This window comes from Podarcis muralis, chromosome 2, assembly GCF_964188315.1.
Source record: "Podarcis muralis chromosome 2, rPodMur119.hap1.1, whole genome shotgun sequence".
NCBI lineage: Eukaryota > Metazoa > Chordata > Lepidosauria > Squamata > Lacertidae > Podarcis > Podarcis muralis.
The window spans coordinates 82,606,184-82,627,752 of record NC_135656.1 but is presented as its reverse complement, the minus strand read 5'-3'; the positions used below and the strand labels follow the sequence as shown (position 1 = coordinate 82,627,752).

The window sequence follows — 21,569 nt, the reverse complement described above, 5'->3', positions numbered from 1 at the left end:
ACTCCTTTGACTTGCACTCTAAAGGGAGTTGTGCAAGATCTCCTTAGGCTTCATTATCTAAAAGCACAATGGGAGTTTATTTTTAGCTTTTCCTAAAGCCAAAGCCTTTGCAATACCAACTCTCAAACTATTTGGTATCTCAGGTAACAGACTAGCTAGGTCTCAAAACCAGCCAACTAAACTTCACTCATCTTGCTCAGTTTTGATCACTGAATACTGTTCAGAGACACAGCCCTCAATGCTCACCTTCACCATGAAGAGTAAACTACCACCTGGTGCCCTTTGTGGGGGATCAGATAAGGGTGCTTCATAGAGGGATGGCCAATGTGGTGACCCCTAGAAATTGCTGACAGACAACTCCCACCATCCCTGATCACTAGCCATGCTGGCAGGGGCTGATGGGAGCTGTAGTCCAACGACTTCTTCTGGCCTTATCTATCCCCAGTGGTAGAAGGATGCAGACTCAAAACACTGGAGACCTCCCAGAAACAGGAAAGGGTACATCTGACCCAGGCAGGCTTGGGGTGAAGCTGGAAGTGGCCATCTTTCCCACAGCTAGCTTACCCCAATATTTGTTCCTTATCCATATAACTATGCTCAAAAAAAGTCTCATAGGATTCCAGTTACTCATCTGCAGCAGCTTGTTTTAGCAATCAGTCAGTAGTAGAGGCTACATGGTTAGTGACAAAGTCTGGGGAGCTTCCAAGACCAACATCCACAGCATTAGCAAGCATGTTTACTCACACTGGGTGTGGGTCAAGATGCTTCCAGGCAGCCATCACACCAGCAGAGGACTGCACAGATAAGTGAAGCTATTTAGATATGGTAGAGCCAAATATCTTCTGTGCAGCACACGCCAAACACTAAAGCCACAGTGTATACGGGTTTTTTAGAGCCAAAACCAACACGTTGGAAGTAATCAGAAGTGATTACTGTTTGGGGAAATCCTTGACTACAATGTACACTTTGATTCAGTTTTTCCATCTGAAACCATCCAGAGTCACCACACATAACAGGATTGGTGAGAGGAAATCCCATTCATGCAAGTATGCACAGTTCAGCCAGGCTCCATCACAGGCAGAGCAGCAGCATTCAGAAAAAGGAAGTCTTCTAGTCAAAGGAAAAACATTTTAATGTTCATAGCCTGGTACACCTCTTAAAACTTTGATACATGCAATATTTTGGCTACTTCCTCAAACTAATCTGTTTTAAAGCATTTTGATTAAGGTAAGCAACCCAAGACTCATGGCATAAGCCTAAAAGATGTTCCCATTTTTGTTAACAAAACAACCAATGTTTCACCCAAGTCACACTTATTGTGGCCACCACATTAAGCCCTGGGCCAAAAAAATTCAGAATAGAGCCATAGAACTGTAGAGTTGGAAAGGACCCCAAGGGTCATCTAGTCCCCAGTCACCTAGACTAAGCAAGAATAGGGGAGAGGCCAGAGGCCATTTTGGCTGTCAGTCCTGGAAGAATTTGACCACAACCAAGATTTAATTGCAAGGAATAAGTGATAAACTGGGACCAGTACTTGTGGGAAGGGATGCTTTCTCTCTCATCAACATTAACCGAGGAAATGGTTTGCCTGTGCAGCTTTGAGAGACCAGTCTGCCTTCATTAGTTCAACATCACCTCCAAGAGAGGAAGATGGGCAGCACTGCTTCCTCTGCCCAGCACAGACATTCTTCAGTGCCCACACCAAGCAGGCCAGTGACACATGTCTGACTAGGGGGACTCTAAGAATTGCACACAACCTATTAGACATTTACCACACATAGGCAAGGTTAGTCTCTCTTTTAAAGTTTATGAATGGCATCCCATGAAACATCACAAAGCCATTAATGCTCAATAAAGTCATATGTAAAAACTGCATCAGATCCGATACAGATTGGGATATAAAAAAAAAAAAATCCACTTAAAGGGATTGTTGAAAAAGGAAGGCCTTCAATGGGAGTCAAAAAGGAAAGGTCTGGTGTATAATTGGGAGGGTGCCACCACAATGAAGGTCCAAATATTACATCATACAGAATGGATCACCTGATAAGGTCGTATCTGCAGGAGACCCTCTTCTATAGAACACAGTGATTGGTTAGGTATGTAAAGGGGTGAGACGATCTTTTAGGTATCCTGGTGGCCTTTGAACACCAATACCAGCACTTTGAACTTAGCCTGACAGCCAATTCATAACCAGTGCAACTCTTTCAGCAGCAGGCAAGCCATCTGTGCAGCTTCTCTCCTGAAGAGGAACCAGTATGCCTCACCGCATCCCGCCAGAGCTAGCCGGAGTCTCCCCCATCAGACAGGCACCCTCCTATCAGCAGCAATTCAGACTGGCTACAGCCCCACTTCACTTGGGGATGCTCCTTGCAAAGAAGTGGCAGGAACACCATTTTTGAAAGGGGTTCCTTTTTCCCCTCTTGGCTCACTGCTTGATGGGTCTTTCCCCTGAAAAACACAGAGGCTGCAGGCAAGAGCGGAAAGCGTAAGTAAAATGTATGTTAAGATGCAATCCCAGTGTATAGGGACTTTCCAAGTCTTTGAGTCACTGGCACATAAACCTGCTCCTCAGCAGTTCAAAGTCAGAACCTTGCAAGTGTCTGAGCTGACCAACTCCATTTCCTGCGTTAAGTTGCAGCAGGATACTGTTGCTGCAGGGCCACTAATTTCCTCAGCTGCCTACCGAGTTTCAGTTCCCCAAGCTCTTTACAGTGGTACCTCTGTTTACGAACTAAATCCGTTCCTGAAGTCCACTCTTAAACCAAATGTGCTCTTAAACTGAGGGACACTTTCCCTAATGAGGCCTTCCGCCGCCAGCACCCTTTCACCATTTGGCTTCCATTCATAGACCGAGGTAAAGTTCGCAAACTGGAACACTACTTCTGATTTTGTGGAGTTCATAAACCAAACAGTTCGTTAACAGGGCTGTTCGTAAACCAAGGTACCACTGTGCTCAGAAATCCCACCTTTCACTCTACCCCTGAAGAGCCCCATCAGCCGCCACAGTGCCCAGAGGGAAGGGTTCCCTTGCAGTTTGTAGAGCTCCAAGCACATTTTCATGTCAGCTGTGCTGCAGATCAAACAGTTATCTCCACCTCCACACAGAAGTCTTTTTAAGATTTCTGCCTCCCACCCCCACTAACTTAATTGAAGTTTGGGCCTGGTCCCACTCAGAGCAACGTTATGTCAAAGCGGCCTTCACTTCCTAAAGCAGCAAGTGGAGCTGTGCTGCTAAAAGCATTAAGCCATTTCGCTATTCATTCATAAAGTGAAGGAGCACAACTTGAGCGTTATTTTCACCTGTTTAATCCAATTAGGGATCCCACAGCAGCCGATGAAATCAGAAAGTATAGTACTTGGTCAGGTTTACACCACCAAGTTTCCAACGTCAGAGTTAAGGGCGTTGGCACAAGTCCCAGTTCAGCTGTCAGATCATGGTGGTTATTGTTCACCCATTTCTTGAGCTACTTCCAAGACACAGAGCACCGCAATGCAAAGTGCACATGAAACACTCAGACTCCCTGGGTGGCCTCTATCATTGTAGCCCATATGGATGCAATACCCTAGCTTTTAGCACACTTAAAAAAAATGCACTGCTATAAAGAATATGACTTTGCACCACCACAAAACTATGTTATGTCTTTGACTTCTACTGAACAGAACTGGGGGGGGGGGGGGGGCACAGATAGTGAAGCCTGAGTTTTCTAACCCTCCTGCCAGAAATATAAAGCAGGCAAGTGGGGAGTGGCTCCCATCCATAAATAAAGGGGCCAGGAAGCCACTGGCCCTACTTTTATCTCAGCTTCATGCTAATGTTTGGGGGGAAAGTCGAAAGCAAGAGAGTTGCTTCATGTATTTAATGGGAAGAGTTGGAAGGAGAAAAGAGTGGCAAACATATTTGCTGCAGCCAGCTTCCTCAAAGCATAGAATGTTTTTTTAATTAATCCTACCCACTCCTCCCAAGTTCCCAGCATGTGATAGATATGAGCTGTTTGCAGTGGAGCAAGCATTTCCTACTTTCCTTTATCAACAGCAACAAAAAAAGCACCTCTAAACAAATCAGACTAATAAAACACTTAGTTGCAAAGTGGGGTGAGGAGAGAAACACAAGGAGTTAGCAGTTCTGGTACTGAAAACAGATTCCTGGGCTGAGCATGTCCCTCAGAAGCTCCCTAGGATACATTCAGCCCCACCCTACCTGCAGACACTATTTTGCAGACCATGAGATGCCAGCAGAAAATACCATGAAGGAGATTCCCCCCAAGTCTGAAGTCTGCCCACACCTGAGGTAGAGGATTTGTGGGAGACAAAAAACAGTACACAAAGCATGAAGTGAGAAACCCCTCCAAGTTAAAGTTACCTACAGTGTGTGAATTGAATCTAAAGTTGCAAGTAGTGATTTATGCAAGTTTGTGGGACCCCTGCCCTGAACTCAAGGAGATGACCCGCCATAGGTTAACTTTTCCACGTAACAATTCCTTTTACAGAGAAAAGAAGTATAGAGCGAATCCATTAAACGCTCAATTAAAACAGGAGCAGCAAGGCAGCAAGCCCAGCACCCACAAACAAATGTTGGATAAAAGGAAGAGTCTTTCCTGGCTCACAGTAAGAGCCTTGGTCTTTTACCTCCACTATGACAGCTCAATAGCACCAAAGAGTTATGCCCGGCCTACAGTTCTCTAGAACTGTACAGAAGCATATTTCACGTGATGAATTGAGTACATCTTTGCCAACAGTCATTCTTCAGATTAACAACGCAATTCTGCACAGATGGTTCATTTTTACATGACATGATTGCGCTGCCAGCAGCAGCAGCAGCAGCGCCAGTTTCTCTCCTTTCTTTTTGGTCGTCTTGAAGGGTCTCAGAGGATTTTCAAGTCTATTAAACCCAAACGTCCCTGCTTCTCTCTTACAGGAGAAAACCTTCAGAGCGGAGGCAAACAGTGTGAATCTGTTTGCAACCCTTGATTTTGCATACTCAGAAGTAAGCCCCATTGAACAATAGAAGCTGTTCTATTTTGTTGCATTCCCATCCCACTTTTTTCCTCCAAGGAAATCAGGATACTGCACATGGTTCTCCCCCTCCTCATTTAACCCCCACAACCACCCTGTGAGGTAGGTTCAGCTGAAAGGCAGTGACTGGCTCATGGCTCAGCTCAAGCTATAGCCCAGGCTTCCTCAACCTCGGCCTTTCAGGTGTTTTGAAACTACAATTCCCATCATCCCTGACCACTGGTCCTACTAACCAGGGATCATGGGAGTTGTAGGCCAAAAACATCTAAAGGGCCGAGGTTGAGGAAGCCTGCATAGCTGCTAAACTTTACTTTTAAAAAATGGGAGCAGTTGCCAATTGTTTATGCCAGAATTCCAGGTTTAACCAAATACTGTACCTGCAAGGATCATAACACTGGCAAGCACCTAGCAGGCTAATTCATTTTTGCAATCTCCATCTTTAGACTTGAAGGCCCAGCCCATTTAATTTTTATTCCCCATCCCCATCCCTTGCTTTGAAACTCATCTCACCCGATTAAGAGTTCTGGAGAACTTGAAAGCTTGCACATTTCATGATTCTTGGCTTGTCCTAATGAAGGTATTATATAGCTATGGGTGTTGGGAGATATTTTTCATCCCAACACAGCTGTCTTTGTTGGTTTGTTTTTATGCCTCATTTAGGTAGTTGCCTTTCATTGTAACTGCATCTGCCCTCATATTCATATTCTCTCTCTCTCTCTCTCTCTCTCTCTCTCTCTCTCTCTCTGTGTGTGTGTGTGTGTGTAAATATATACATTAGATTTAAGGATTTATCCAAACCGCTAAGAGGATTACATAAAATATAAAATGTGCATTAAAATTTCTGATAAAAACTTATTTTAAAAACATGTTCTTCTAAACAGACAACACTACATATACTACGGGCAGGAATTATTCTAACTTCCCAGCTAGCCAGGGCTGGGAATATGTTCTAAGTTACCAGGACATTTAGATGCCCAGGCAACCAGGCACACACACACACTCACACAAACATGTCATTGCAAGGGGTAGGGCAGAGTGAGTCACTGTTTCATGTCCCTGTGTCACACGACTATAAGCTGGGCAAAAAAAAAAAGCCTCCTACACAGCAATTTTATCTACAATGATTTTACATTTCACCCATTATTAAAACCTAGCACATCACAGGAATAACAATTCTTGTGTTCACTAGCAATAAAGAAGTAATGCTAGCTGAAACTCGGTGGTAAAGCCCCGAGATAAGTAACTCGGCTTTTCAAGTAGACGGAGTTTCAACCAAGGATGATTAAGGAGTCAGTCAACAGTCAGAAAGCAATCCTTGAACCTTGGGTTCCTCCTCAGGAAGTTTGTCTGCTAAATCATTGTTCTAGGAGCAAAGGTGGCGAGTTGCGCTTTGCAGCACCATTTCCACTGTGATAATCTCTAGGCATTTATAGTTCCTATGCAAGGATCTGCAAAATGGGAGGAGAGGGAGGAGGAAGCTGCCAACATTCCTTTCAACAGTAAGTTGTAAGATGCAGCATTTGCTCTGATCAGGCAGACACAGAAGAACATGCTTTTTGAAACAGAACAAGCAAAGTCTGCTTATAAGTTCAGGTTACACATGTATTTCAGCTACCAATGCCACCCTTTATTATGAGTACATTAAGAAGCTTCCATTTCAAGATTAAAGAATACAATCTAAGCACCAGTAGTTCCAATACTATCACACACACTCCAAAACAAGATTTGCCAATGAGGTTTCCATGTCATTTTCACCCAGCACAGTCATTTTTAATTGCAGCCAAAGCCTCTTTGCACACACCAACCTGAACAAAGCTATCAACTCATAAGCACAGTAGAGAGAGAAATTATTTTTTTCTATACTAAAGGGCAAGCATGTTTTCTGTACAACTCCCAGCACTTCATGCTTTGTGTGACTAAGTCCCAAGTTCTAATCATCAGCATCCCTAGGCAAGAAATTTCAGGTTGGAGGACTGGGGAAGCCCTCTCTGCCCAAGACCTTGAAAAACAACTGCCACTCAGAAAGGACAATACTGAATTTGTGTTGAAGGTCTGGATTTTTCAAGTTCAATGGGTGGCAACGGCATGCAAACCCTGGGGCCCGATATGGCAGAAATCGTTTTTGGAATGTTGCTCAAAGTATTACACCATCTTCGCCTGACCAGAGAAGGGTGCATTAACCACTGTCAAGAGGATTTTAAGGCATACGCTTTCATCACTCTGCTCCTTGCCTGAGGAAACTAGAATATTACCACAGTATGAACATCATACTAGGCTGGGGGTGAGTCTGCAATTACACAAGGTATGTTCCTGCATTGTACAGACTAGAAACATGCTGGTTTCTAGTCCCCACATCCTAAAACAGCCAATTATTGCTGCATAACAGTAGCTAGCTTTGCTGTTACCTAGGTTTTTGAGTATATATAAACATGGGGTGTGGACATTAGCTGGCAGCAGTGAAACCACCCTCTCTATTTAAAAAGCTACTACTTCTGTTCACGGAGACAACTGCATATAAAGAAACCCATAAATCAAACATTTCATTTGAACTACTCCACCCAAAAAAAACCCAAGTCGAGTACAGGTTCGTTCCTTGAACGGCAACATGAAGACAGGAAGTTGCTTCAATAGCATTACTAATTGCAACTCAATTCACACACCCAAACACACACCCTAGTGAGCCACTGATAAATAGTACAACAGTTGCATGACTGAATGTTTAGCACGAATTGGTTCAGTATTTCTCCATATAGTGACATCTGAGTATTGCTTATCAGTGTTCCTGTTAAACTGAGTCAGCATGGGTGTAGTGCTTTTCTACTTCAAAAGTTATCTGCCCTATGTTGCAGAGAGCTATTGCCTCTACCACACGATGGGGGGTAAAAGATTATGGTTTGGATCAATACTTTCAGTTCTGCAAATGCAATGGCACCTTCTGCTTGTGGTACATGCTGTCCGATTCAATGGAGGTTTTCACTGGAGGAGGGGAGATAAGACCTTTGCACCAATTCTGCTTGCAGCCTACAGCATTCTGAAGGATCCCCAATCCTTCTGAGCAATTGGCAGGGACACAGAGGCTTCAGGGGCATTGGGGAGGGGAAATAGCTCCCCGCCCCTTCCATCAGCAGAAGCATCAGCAGAATGGAACTCTGATCAAAGAAGTCTGGATCCAATCCCTGATCAGTCGGGAAGAGACCATCACACTCCATGTATGCACACATTACCATGGGTATTCAAAAAGGAATGTATTAGGAGACTTCTGAATTCGAAGCTGACCCAGGACAATAAAAATGATTTTGCTTACTGGTGCTCATGGACATTTGGTTCCATGTTTCCTTTGAGCCTTTGCCATTAAACCAAACTGCATCTCCTACCACCAGCAGACCACTGCATTCAGTGCTGCAGTTTGTAGTCAGTTATTCAAGACGTCTGGTTCACAGAAGGCAACCCAACTGCTCACTTGGGTGAATCATTAAGGAGTGTAGTGCAGGCGATATAGTAGCATTTTATTGCTCATGAAAAAATCTGCCAGGTTTACTGAAGGAAAAGAATTCCCACAAAGATCTGGCAATATACACCGAATGAGGAGCACACTCATAACCTGTACTTTAGGAGTGGCACTCTCAATCACACAGCAATCACAATTTTAAAAGTTTGGATCAATTCCCACTTCTTACACTTTCATTTGCAACCCAATTGTGAGCCTAAGAAGAAAGCTACATTGGAACCTGCTTGGGGCAAATGAACCAAAATGGTTCACTAAAATCTCAGTTATTAAATTTGATAGCTAGTCATTAGCTGCATGTTAACTGCCAAAATACAGGTGCTTAACTATGCATCTTCCAACAAAAAAGGATTCATATGTCTCTTGTTGACTGAAGCAGCTTTCAATATTGAGGTATATGCTGCTAAGTAAGAGTCTAAATTCCAGCTACCACTACTGGTTTAGCAGAGTACAATTCATTATGTAAATCTGCATCTAGACATGAGCTACAGGACACTAGAGGGCTGATCATTAAGGGGAGGGTTTCGGGCAGTAATATTTAAGGTTTCAGTATTGCAATGTAATATAGAAAGAGGGTGACAAAATAAGGTATTCTTTAGATTACTGTAATGCACTTATATTTGAAATGCGATATTTTAGACCTAAGCACCGCTGAACAGGGCTATCCAAAGCAATGCCAGATTTTATCTGATTCAGGAACATAAACACCTGGAGCAAAATTAGTAGGGCTGTTTGTACTTAAGATTTCAGTAAGAACTTCGTAACAAGTAGCAAGTTTATAGATCACATTGAGGCTCAATCCTATTTCAAGCAAGGTGATTGTTTTATAAGATAACCTATGCCAGCAACTGAATCGGAGGTATAGCTGCATGCTGGTGGAACCTTCATGTGTATACTTGAGATTCTGAAGTTCCCTTACTTTGCTTTAGGCTGCAATCCTATACCTGGGCAAAGGTCCAGTGAACTCATTGAGGCTTAACTTGGGAGGCAACATGCATGGAATTTCGTGTTCAAGTTATACCTATGGCACAGAATACCTTCCAAGACCACACAGGAACTTTTGACCCTTCCTGTCCCATGATGAGTGACAAAGTACCTAAAAGAAGGAGGATAGTCCATCAGCCTGCTTGTGCCTCACAGGAGGTGAAGCTAAAGCAGCTGTAAAGCAAAGCTTGATCCTTTGATCTCTAATCCTTTGGAATGTATCAAAATGATGCCGCCACCAAATTATACCTCTGCTATTCCCTGGCCCGAAGATAAGTTTATGCCTCTCTTTAAGTGACATGACATGTTAGCATTTAAAGCAGCTTGGAGAATTCAGGATATATGGGAAGAGCACTTGCTCCAACATCCTATTTTCACAATGGCCAGTCAGATGCTTATGGAAAATCTGAAAGCAGGTCCTCTCCCCCACCTATGACTCCCACCAACTGATATTCAAAGGCTTACTTCCTTCAACAATGGAGGAAGAACACAGCTATCATTAAGCTTACCCAGGACACACATTTCAGAAACTTTCCTTAAACATGTTGCAATAAATCTGATAGAATCAAATATATTGCTGCTACATAGAATGTACTGTAATCCACACATGCAGGAGCCTAACACTTCCTGCTTTGCCCAGACATTGAAGTACCAACTTGTAAGAGGCAGCTTGCCATCTCCCAGGGGCAGTACAGGACGGGCGGGGCCTTGTCTAGTGAAAGGCAAAATTTTCCCCACCCACCACAACAGTTTTTAATGGGGTTTCTGAAACTAGCAGCACTAGTTGCAGGAGTACACATTATTCTGCTTGTTACTTCTGTTGGCGCTTTGCACCAACAATATTCTGCTGTTAATATTTAAACTGAAAAGAAATCAGAGTGAAGTAATCCCTGGAAAAGCAAGTTTGCAACAGCTGTCAAAGGTATTTTCCCACAAGGAGTCTGATTCAGAGCTCAGCAAGGTTTCCGTGCTTCAAAACATATGGGTTACATACAGAGAACCAACATTCTTTTCTCCTATACTTTTCCTTGAAGCCTCAACTCTATTTACACAGACAGGACGTCTCTGAAGTTCTGTTTCAGGTCTCTAACTCAAGGTCACGTTTTGCTCATAACATAGTTCTATACTCCAGAGACACCACTGCAGAGAGAACCGAAGTTACTTCCCCAGTTAAAACTCAGACAGACTTCCAAACAGGGCAACAATTGTTAGAAAGTTAGATTTCAGCTCCCACTGGCAGGTATTAGTTTTATTTTCTTTTGCTTGTTAACACACCAGTTCTGTGCTACTACTTGGCTGCTAATAGAGAACACAGCAAGATCTGGCTATGAGAACCACTTGCTATTAACCCATCTTTTTAAAAGTTTGAAAGCTGCCTTCATTTGCAAATCATGTACTTTATACTCATGCCCCCACTATTTCTGCTGGAGGTTCAGAGTAGCATTCAGTGCTCCCAAAATATATCCATTACGGCCTTGAAAAAAGCTGCATCTGCAACTGAGAGCATTAAACTATCATTGAGAATGGTTACCAAGTTGCTTGGTGGCAGAGTTTTTTTGTTTTGGGTTTTGGCCAATGGATGAAGTCTCTGCCCAGAAAAACCCTGCCAATTAAGTTTATCTTTGTGAAAATGTTTTAAGAGTATTTGTCACTTTACTGATACCACATTTGCAACTTCTGCTCTTAAAATGGGAATTATGGGCAGTTGCTAGTGGATGCATAATTTCCTCCCTAAATATCACATAACCTTCATCCATAAACATTCACGGACAAGTTGGATGATGCGCCTTTTCTGCCTCAGGGTATGGGTCTGCCTTGGTAAAAACCTAATTCTGCAAGACCCCTTCCTGCTTTCATGCTCTATGAACCCAACAGGCTGTGTACACTCACTCCCAATTATCCACCTTTGATTTACTTCCCAGAAAAGCTGTTAAAAGCAGAAGTGTTCAATTTTGTGTCACTTTAGAATTGTGATTGGCAGCAGAAAAGTGGGTGCGCTGATGGTGTCACTTCAACTGCTGAAAAAGCCATTTAAGCTTTTTTTATAGTTAACTACAGTCAAATATTTTGTTTGTGCTACCTACATGTTTTCACAAACACAACTGTTGTGAAGTATATCCTGCATTCTTGGTATACACTACAGGTGTCCACAAGGCATCAGGTTTAGCCTCTCGATAATTTCAGCTGGCATTCTATCCATGCAATATTATCCAGAAACACCTCCTAGTGCTATTTTGCATTATTTATTCCCTCCTTTAATACAAGTTCGGCATTTTGCAAGAAAAGATTCCCAACACAAAAGACACTAGAAACACAGTCAACGCAACAGTACTTAGCTGCAGCGCTTTCTATACAACTAATGGCTATTGTAATCAGACTACATTTATCCATTCTATAGTTCAACTGTATCTTGGAAGTTTGTTGTGCTTAGGCCTTTTAATCACAGCATCTGAAATGCCATCTAGTCCTTTACAAATGGTTTCTGACTAGGCTGAAGCTGACCAGTATCTTCCCTCTCTACCACTACCACCTCCCAACTCGTAAGCTTGGAAAAATGCAGCTTTAAAAGAGAAAATATGGAGTGTCATTATCCATGGACAATTTTTAAGGGAGTCCCAATACAGTTTCCTGTATTCGCAGAAGAATGGACTAGATGACTGAGATCCTTTCACACTTCGATTCTACAACACACACTGCATATGTACCTGCAATTCAGGGTAACATCATGCATCTAATCTAGTGGGCTAGTCCACAAAAGCTTATGCCATCAGGATGTCAGTCTTTGAGGGCTCAACAAGATTGTATTTTGCTGCAGCTATCCCTTTGATAGGTGACAAGTTAGTTAATAGTGCACAACACCTTATAGGTGTGATGTGTCAAATATGTACACCCAGATTACCATACATAGCCTATCATTTTGCAGTTTGTCCCATTCCACCAAGAACCTGGTCACAGCTGACTCAACAGCAGTGCCAACTGAAAAAATAGGTGTGAATAGTCTCTACCAAATTAGTCTTAATGTCAAATCCTAATGGTCAAAATAGATGTACTATCGCAGTCACACTTTTAGAAATCCAGACACTTTAGAATGCTTGCTAAGGTATTAAAACAATTTAACAAGGAATTATTAGCATTCCTTATATACTGCATCCTTAGTGCACAGAACCAACAGCACAGCACATTTTGCCTACACCACGTTCTCCAGAGAATAAAATGAGAAGGCCGGCTGGGTTTTCTTCCTGACATGCTACTTGAAGGGCAGAGCACTGCTTTGCAAACTATCACCACAAGCCCCGCAGCTGCTCTTTTTCCATCTTTAATTTTAAACGGGAACCAAGTTCAGCCCAATGCCTGCTTCTCCCAGGAAAGCAGAGAAGAAGCTGGTCTCAGATCAGAGACTGGGCTTTTATACAGCGCAAACCTTTCAGAAACCTCCAGCATGGAAACCGAAGTCTTTGCCGCCAAAAGGAAGTGGCTCTACCTGCTGGGAGGGAGGCACCTCAGGAAATCCTGTCTGAGCAGCGCCAGCCATTTCTCCGCTTTCCCAGGATGAGGCTCAGGCCCCGTTTACGGTTCAATGCGAGCCCGGGGACGGGGGAGTTTGTAGATGGTGGAGACACCATTAATTGGGGCGGGGGAAGAGAGCATGCAAATACCCGACGCCTGGGCGTCCCTCCTCCTCCTCCCAACCGGCGTGCTTTACAACAGTACTTAAGAGACCGAGAAGGGGGGGGGCTCTAGATAGCTTTAGGGTCCTCCTTTGGCGGGCGGTAGGCTAAGAGCCGAGCTGGTTTCCAAGCTCGCAGGGTGCAACAAGCCAGCAGGTACCCGCCCCGGGAGGGTCGGGTTGGGCGGCTCCTCCCCACAGCCGCCCTCCACGCTGGGCTCCCGGGGGCTCGTCGGCGCCTCAGGAAGACGCTCAGCAGCAGAGCCGCGCCCACCTCGCCCGCTCGCTACTCTAGCGGAGCGGCAACTCGACGGGGCACCCACTGCCAGGCGCTTTGGCCCCATTTCTGCCTTCCTCACGCCGGGAGGAATTCAGACACCTCCCCGCAGCAGCGAACAGACGAGCTGGTTTGAGTTTGCCCCCAAAACCTTGAGCCGTAACCCCCCAGGCACAAGAGGTGCCCGGACGGCTGGGTTGAAACGAAGTACCAAGCCCGACTAAAGAGGTCCGGGGAGGCAGAAACTGAACTGCTTCCCTCAGGCAGCCTGCAGCCCGTAAGCGCTGCTCTCGCCACACGCGGAAGCCCGCCCGCCCGCCGAGGCGTCCCCGTTCTTTTGCCCAGCCCCGACGGGCGCGCCACAAGCTCACCGATGGAGACCAGCTTGATGTTCTCCTTCTCCAGGAACTCGAGCGCCACGGACACGTTCTCCAGCTGCATCTGCCGGAAGGTGGGTCGCTGGTGGTACTTGCGGTACATGCGCTTCTGGCTCAGCACCTCCAGCAGCGCGATGAGGCGCAGCCCGTCGCTCAGGTCGAACTGCAGGTTACCGATGCGCTTGTTCACGCAGCGGAGGTGCTCGTTGCACCAGCGGGTGAAGGTGTTCTGCTGGATCCGCTTCCAGGGCGCGTCCTCCGCCAGGTCCTTCTCGGTCACCGGCATGGCTGCGGCGGGGTCGCCTTCGAGGTCGCTGCGGCCCAAGGGAGGAGGAGAAGGAAGGTGGTGGAGATGTTGCTGGTGCTGTTGCTGCTGCTCCTGCCACTGAGGCTGCAAGCTGCTGCTGCCGCCGCCGCCGCTCCAGTCACTGCGAGCAGCCTGGCCCCGCGCCTGCGTGCTCATGTCGAGGCCGCCGCCCCGCCTCCTCCTGGCGGTAATGAGCGGGCAGGCCGACCAACCCGCCCGCCGAGGCTGGTTTGCTGGCTCCCTCCCTCGCGCTGCTGCTTCTGGGTCGCAGCCAAGTGTACAAGCGGAGAAAACTAGAGGGGAAGAGAAGGAACAGCGCCGTTAGCTTGGCAACCCCAGCCGCCCGGCTCCACCAGCCCAGCGTCGTCTCCGGAGCGCACACGTGCTCGCCTCCAAACAATCCTGAAGAGAGGAACTATTGCGCGCCGTCTGCGCCTGGAGATGTTATATATACCTCGCGGCGGCCAAGGGATTGGACCCCAGCCAGGGAGGGGGCGGAGCACGCGGAGCGGTACAACTGCGCGGGGGGGGGAGAGAAGAGGAAAACGCTGCCCCCCACCCTCGTCGGAGGCGCTGCGCACAACGCATGACAGCCCCCTTCCATTGCACTCTTGGTTTTGTCAGGCCTCCTACTGCCGCCCAGTTTTAACTTTTTTCCTTTGGGATGCCCAGATTCAAATCTCTTCCACCAATAACACTTGCGTGAAAGAAATGTCAAATAATATTGGGGCACAGGCACGTTAAAGATTAACAATGCTCTAATCTATGGATGCTTTGCCATAAGGTATTTGGTAGGCTTTTAAGTTTCAAGTTTATGGCACCACCTGTATGTGGTGTGTTCCTTCAACAGTGTGGTGTAGTGGTGAATGCCAGGACTAGGGCCTGGTGGGAGGCCAGGGTTCAAATTCCCACTCGGCCACAAAGCACACTGGATAACCTTGGGCCAGCCACTATCTCTTAGCCTATCCTACCTCACAGGGTTGTTGTGAGGATAAAATGTTGGGAGAAACCAGCCTTGAGGTCCTTTCAGGAAAGGGGGGACATACTGTACCTGTAATTCTGAATAAGAAAAAAGACTTGTTTCTGTCTGTGGAAGTTGTATCTGCTGAAATCACTTCACAACTATGCAACTGTGAGACCACAGGAGCACATGTTCTCTTTTGAATTTTTTGGCTCTCCATCTTTTTCTGCTGTTGCCTTTAAAGCTAAACAACAACAAAAGAGTAGCAGTGCCAGCCCTCCAAGGTCATGACAGCCACCTGTTTGGATGGCTAATTTAAAAGAGGACCGGCCAAATTCATGGCCATCAGTGGCTATGTTCTACCTCCCTTGCCAGAGGAAGGGACTAAAGGAAAAGCAGGGCTTTCCTTATAGTCTCATACATGTAGGATCAACATCAGAGAACAGCACTGTTAGGCTCACATCCAAGTAAGGGCCTGCAGCTGAACCCCATGCCTCCCTTTGTCAATTTTGGCAAGGAGGGGAGGCCTGCTTGAGGAGGTAGGCCCACTGGGGGCATCTTGCTCAAGAGGTCTTCCCCAAGAATATGGAAGCAGTGATGAATCACAGCACAATCCACTTTCATCCACACCCCATCACTTTAAGGTCAGTGTGGAGAGGGTAAATTTCCTTTAAGACTGAGGTCTCCAAACATGGCACCCTGGCACCCTCAGGCAAGGCCCACTGCTCCTCTCAATTTGTATGTACTGTATTTGTTAAAGGAGGCTTTTCGGTGCTGTTTTCAGGTGGTTGCCTGCTGTTTCTTTGCCTGATTTTTATTTGTTTTGGGGAGAGTTGGTCATTGTCGCTCTTTCACAAATGAAGTTCTGAAGCATTGTCAGATTTCATTGTGTGGCATGTGTGTTTTCTGCTGCCCAGAACAATTCATTGGGTTTTTTTTTCTAAATGTGTCCCCAAAAGGTTGTGCACTCCTGCTTTAAGATATGATGAGCTGGAAGCCACCAAGGAGTGAGGAGGTGTGGCCAGCTGCAGAGAAGGCGTGGGAGAGAACAAGCTGGAAAATCAGTCAAGGTGGAAGCCTCCTGTTTTAAATCATAAAAAAATGTCACAAGCTTACAACAGTTTCTAGCCTTGTTCCATAAATCTATGGAACAGAACACACAGTGGTCTACACAAGTGAATACCAATCCTACATCAGCTTGGATTCCCCCCCCCCCCCCCCCGCCGGTGCTTTAACAACTTTGTGACTAGGAGAAGTTCAGTGGGTGAAGTCTTTCCCCTAGCATGGTGGGAAAGCGTTGACTTTCATTTCTGCCTGGAATGAATAGGAAGCTGCCTTATACCAAGATCTAGCTCATGATTGGTCACACTGATTGGCAGCAGCTCTCCAGGGTTTCAGGCCTGGGTTTCCCTCTCCTCCTTGGAGATGCAAGGGATTGAATCTGGGAACTTCTTCATACTCAACCACTGAGCTACAAACCCTTCCCCTGTTAATAGGAAATGTGTATAGGATCAGCCTGCCTTTTCAGCCAAGGGCCGTGTTTGGATGTTCTAATGCAGGGATCACCACCCATGGGTGCCATGCTTTCCTTGGTGCCCCTGGAATGAAGCGCAACCCCCAAATTCCCAGATTTCATGGTTTTTTACTAAAGTAAGTTTGTCATTTTTGCAACCTGAGATTTGAGGCAAAGCATGCAAACACCATTCTTCTCATTTTGTTTGTGAGAAATTTGCCTGCTCCACCCTTTCAATGTTTTATTTTGCCCCACCCCAAGAAAAATACCCACCCCAGGAAAATATCTGAGGATGCTCATGTGAGAGAGAGGGAAGGCTGCACTAGGAAGAAAGAGGGAGGGGGAAAGAAAAGTTAAAAGAAGTGGAAATAAACGATCTCTTTGTAGACTTTTGCTGTGCTTCCCAGTTAGGAGGCTTCTTCTTTTTTTACCCAAATGCTCACTTAGACATTTAAATATATTAGTCTACCTGTATTTATGTTCTGACTGTTCTTCAATTTCTTATCCTCCAGGACTCTCACCACAAGAATTCTGGCTGTGGGCTTGATCCTTTTTGAGCTTGTGCACCGTTCTGCATTCAGATTTATTGGTAAGGGCGACTGGCTTTTTGAATCATGAGCTCAGATTCCTCTTCTTTCAGAAACTTCCTCTGTATGGTTGGGTTAGTCACAAAAGCACTGTGTATCTGACTGTGGCTATTTGCTCAACCACAACACAGGAAAGAAGAGCTATGTGCCATAAATGTAACTGGCACATCCCCAAGATAACGGATGTACACATCATAGCATATAGCTAAGTGGCCTGTGCCACAAACAGCACATGTCACATTAGGGGAGGCATGGCGGAAAGGACTCCAGCAGCCCCCATCTGCAATGTCTCTTGGTGTGCTTCCAGAAGCCCTTCCCTGAGATTTAAAGGGAATATGTCATACTTGGATAATTCCTTTCCTGTCATCATGATAGTTAGGAACAGTAATTGCATTTCCTAGCCAGCCATTGAAATGCCTCGAAGAGCAATGCCTGTGAGTTGCCCTCTGAGCTGATGCCAAGTCCAATGTATTTATGGGGACAGAGGGGTTGGGAGACCAAGCAACGTGTTTTGGGTCATGGAGGAAACTAACTTCAGTGCAATGTTGTGGATATTTCATAGATCCCCATTGGCACTGTGAGAATGACACATGCTCCTGCCTTTCCAGTTTGATTCAAGGTGGAGTGTTTGTTGCAAACTTACAGCGCCTTGCCCCTCATCCTGATTTGGCCATGGCACAATGGCTTGCTGCCGAGATGGGAAGGAAGGGAGAAGCAGTTTCCAAACTAATGCAAATGTCAGAGACCCTTGGAAGACATGTCAGCCATGGAAAGAGCTATAATCGGAGCAAGCCTGGCAGGAAGGTTCATGTTCCCAACAGTCGCTGGAAAACAGGATTCATCAGTGTAGGAACTGTAGCATTGCCTCTTATTGTGGCCATCCTGCCCAACCATGCCTACTCAGGAGTAAACCCTACTGAATTCAGTGAGTCTTACTCCCAGGTAAGTGGGATTAGGATTGGGGCCTTAGCCATCACCAGCAGGGAAGGACTTTAATTGCCTGCCAGACTGGGTGTGACAGCCAGTGGTGGAAGAGCCACTGTTACCTCTCAGAAACAAGCCCCAGTGATAGTTGGGGTCATCTTATGATTCCCTGCTCCAGATTCCAATAACTCCAGAGCAGTTATGGGTAGTGCCTGAATTTAAACTTTACTTTTGCTATTGTCCTAAAAGTAAAAGTATTATAAGGTGGGATTTTTGTTTTGTTTTAAGTATGAATAACGTACTAAGGGGCTGGCCCACCCATTCGATAAACTGAGCAAGTGTACACAGTAAATGGCTTATAGGCAACTATGCAGCTAGCTGCCAGCTGCAACTCATGACTACGCATGGCCTTTTGATACTTCGGCTGGTTGTTCTGGTTCTTCCTATAAAGGGGGAAATAACTGCTTTTATAGTTATACTGTTGTTAGGAGGGATGTTTGGTGTGGGCTGCTGGTAACCAGCGTTATGAAACATTAACACAAAACACCCAAGACTTGAGATAGAATCAGCAAGTAAAAGTAAATAAAGTTTCTTTTAACCACCTACTTAGTAAAAAGTTTTTGATCTGATAACAGTAGAAAGTATGTAAGTCATAGGAGCTATAGAATCTACCTGCCACTGATTTCAAATATCTGGATTTTATGCTTAGCTTTTGTATCTGTTCTCACAACTTTTTTTCTGAATCTGTGTATTTTTTATATTTTTATTTAACTGGATTAACCTGTATGTTCATTGAAGGAGCATCCATCCATAGACTGCCATTGTGGAAGAGCCCCTTCAACTTATCATTATATTGATACACTTAAGCTGTGCACAAACTCCTGTTTACTCTGCATTCACTGGTTTGGGAAGTGGTATACGCATGGTGATAGCCACAATTCATATCTATGCTAGAGTTTCTTTTGAAATACTATGTTTTGATGTGTTTTCCGCCAAACCAGCTTCAATCCAAATTGAGAAAAAGAACGACATAGCTGTGTTTCAAGCCAATAACATGTACATAGCGACAGAGCAGCGGTAACCAACATGGTGCCAACCAGATGTTATTGGTATACCACCTCCATCATTCCTGGCCAATGGCCATGCTAGCTGTGGCTGATGGAAGTTTTACTCCAGCAACATCTGGAGGGCATCACATGGACTACCATTGCACTAGGGCAGGCTTCCTCAAATTCAGCCCTCCAGATGTTTTGAGACTACAGTTCCCATCCCTGACCACTGGTCCTGCTAGCTAGGGATCATGGGAGTTGTAAGCCAAAACATCTGGAGGGCCGAGGTTAAGGAAGCCTGCACTAGAGGTACATAGCTGGTTAAGCTGAAGATTTTGGTGGCCATCAGAGTGTTGTACTATGACCTGGTAGACCAGGGTTCAAATTTCCACACAGCCATGAAGCTCACTGGGGGAGTTGGGCCAGTCACTGCCTCTCAGCCTAACTTGCCTCACAGGGTTGTTGTAAGGATAAACTGGGGAGTTGGAGAACAATGTGCACCACTTTGAGCTCCTTGGAGGAAAACATGGTATATTTTTTTCCAAATAAATAATTAACCTAATGTGCCTTCGCTTTATGGGCAGAGACTCGCTGTTGTCCAACGGAGACAGCACTCCCACGGGATTTGGAATGCCATGATTGTAACTCAGCTATGATCTCACTGGTCAGCTGTGGGAAAATTGCTTTCTTTCAGAATCAGTTCCCCATTTGTAAACTAGGAATAATAATGACCTACCAAATAGGCAACTTATCCATGGAGTGTAGAAGTACACTCAAAGATTGCCAGATACGTGGAAGAGCCCTTGGTGCTTTCATCATGCTGGCAGAGGAATCCAATGCCCAGAAAGGGAATATGTACTTTCTGATGTACCCACTGAAAATTCCTGTCCAGGTTCCCCTGAATCTGAGCAACAGCCCTGTGAATGTTCAGTGGCTGGTGAATGGATGGAAAAAAGGAATGCCTTATAAAGTCATGATGCTGTCTACAACCTGAATGCTTGCCCTTTGGTTTGCAATCTCTTTTGCAAGGTGGACTCACTGGCTACTTTTGTCAGTTCCTCCTTGGTATTCTGGTTATAAGGTAGCTACTTAAAGGTCTTAACTTTGGACAAAGATCAGTTAGAAAGGAATCATACCTTGTAACATTGATAAGACAGATGCTATGTTCTAAAACGAACCATGTCTAATTCTTTCTTCCTTTAATTCATTAAATTAAATTTATTTAATTCATTCTTAATAGGCCTTACAGCAACAGAAGAAGGTTCTCATACTGAGTCAGGCCATTGGTCCATCTAAGCTTAGTATTGTCAACTCTGATTGGCTGTGCCTCTTCAGGGTTTCAGAAAGGAATAGGGGGGTTTGAACCTGGGACCTTCTGCATTCAAAGCATGTGCTTTATTACTGAACTATGGTCCTTCTACTCCACCAAGAAAAGAAAAGAAAAATACGTCCCAAAATATGCCTGGAAAATGAAAAGCAAACTGGGAATCAGTGGAGTTTTTCATTTTTTTATTTTTGTATAATGCTGGTGAGATACATTCCAAGCAGACAGTGCTGCATTCTGGTCCTGGCTGCCACGTTTTGAACCTATTGTTGATTCTGAGCAATCTTCAAGGGCATGCATAATGTCTTGCAGTAGTCTGGTTGTAAATATGACCTCCACCTCTTAACAGCACAAGGCTATTCACATTTACTTGGAAACTCTGAGTTCAGTGGGGCTATGTTCAAGGGAGAAGTGTGCATAAGACTGCAGCCTAATAGTTTCTCCCTTTTAGCAATGCTATTCAAATATACAAAGGGAAGGCTGTTTTCTCATATCTGCTATGATCCCCATGCCCCAAAATATATACAGTGGTACCTTGGGTTACATACTCTTCAGGTTGCATACGCTTCAGGTTATAGACTCTGCTAACCCAGAAATAGTACCTCAGGTTAAGAACTTTGCTTCAGGATGAGAACAGAAATCATGCTCCGGCGGCATGGCGGCAGCAGGAGGCCCCATTAGCTAAAGTGGTGCTTCAGGTTATGAACAGTTTCAGGTTAAGAACAGACCTCCGGAACGAATTAAGTACTTAACCTTAGTTACCACTGTAATTGACTGAGATTATTCCATAGTGCAAGTACGCTAAAGTTGCTTCAGAATAGTAACTAAGTGGTGGTTAGATGCCACTCCAAATGTCTGGTTCACAACTGCCTTCCAAGTGCTATTTTGACTCATGTTTTCTGCATGGTTGGTGAATATGTTTTATATACAATCAGCTTCAGATCTAGGTACATATTTAAGTCAATCAAGGGTCATTTTCCTCTGTGTGGATATCTGCTTTTTTGCAGATCAAAGTGAGGGCTGAAGCAATGTAGGTGGCAGCTCTCTGGCCCCTCTGCTTCACAGAGATGCGTGGGACCTC

General features: G+C 45.1%; 1 protein-coding gene and 1 long non-coding RNA gene across 5 annotated transcripts in view; one reads left to right on the top strand and one right to left on the bottom strand.

The window, feature by feature from the left end:
• FLNB (filamin B) overlaps window positions 1-14,480 on the bottom strand; it is an 83,146-nt gene extending 68,666 nt beyond the window's left edge. For all 4 annotated transcript variants that reach the window (XM_028719137.2, XM_028719138.2, XM_028719139.2 and 1 more), the window contains exon 1: window positions 13,818-14,480. In XM_028719137.2, coding sequence (XP_028574970.2) covers window positions 13,818-14,286 — 469 coding nt within the window. In that variant the 5' untranslated portion in view covers window positions 14,287-14,480. The remainder of the gene's footprint in view (window positions 1-13,817) is intronic.
• Window positions 14,481-14,549: 69 nt separating this feature from the next.
• On the top strand, window positions 14,550-21,165 carry LOC114591709 (uncharacterized). The gene is made up of 3 exons (XR_003705328.2): window positions 14,550-14,641; window positions 17,117-17,193; window positions 17,800-21,165. It is a non-coding gene; the product is annotated as an uncharacterized LOC114591709 (long non-coding RNA).
• Window positions 21,166-21,569: the final 404 nt, after the last annotated feature.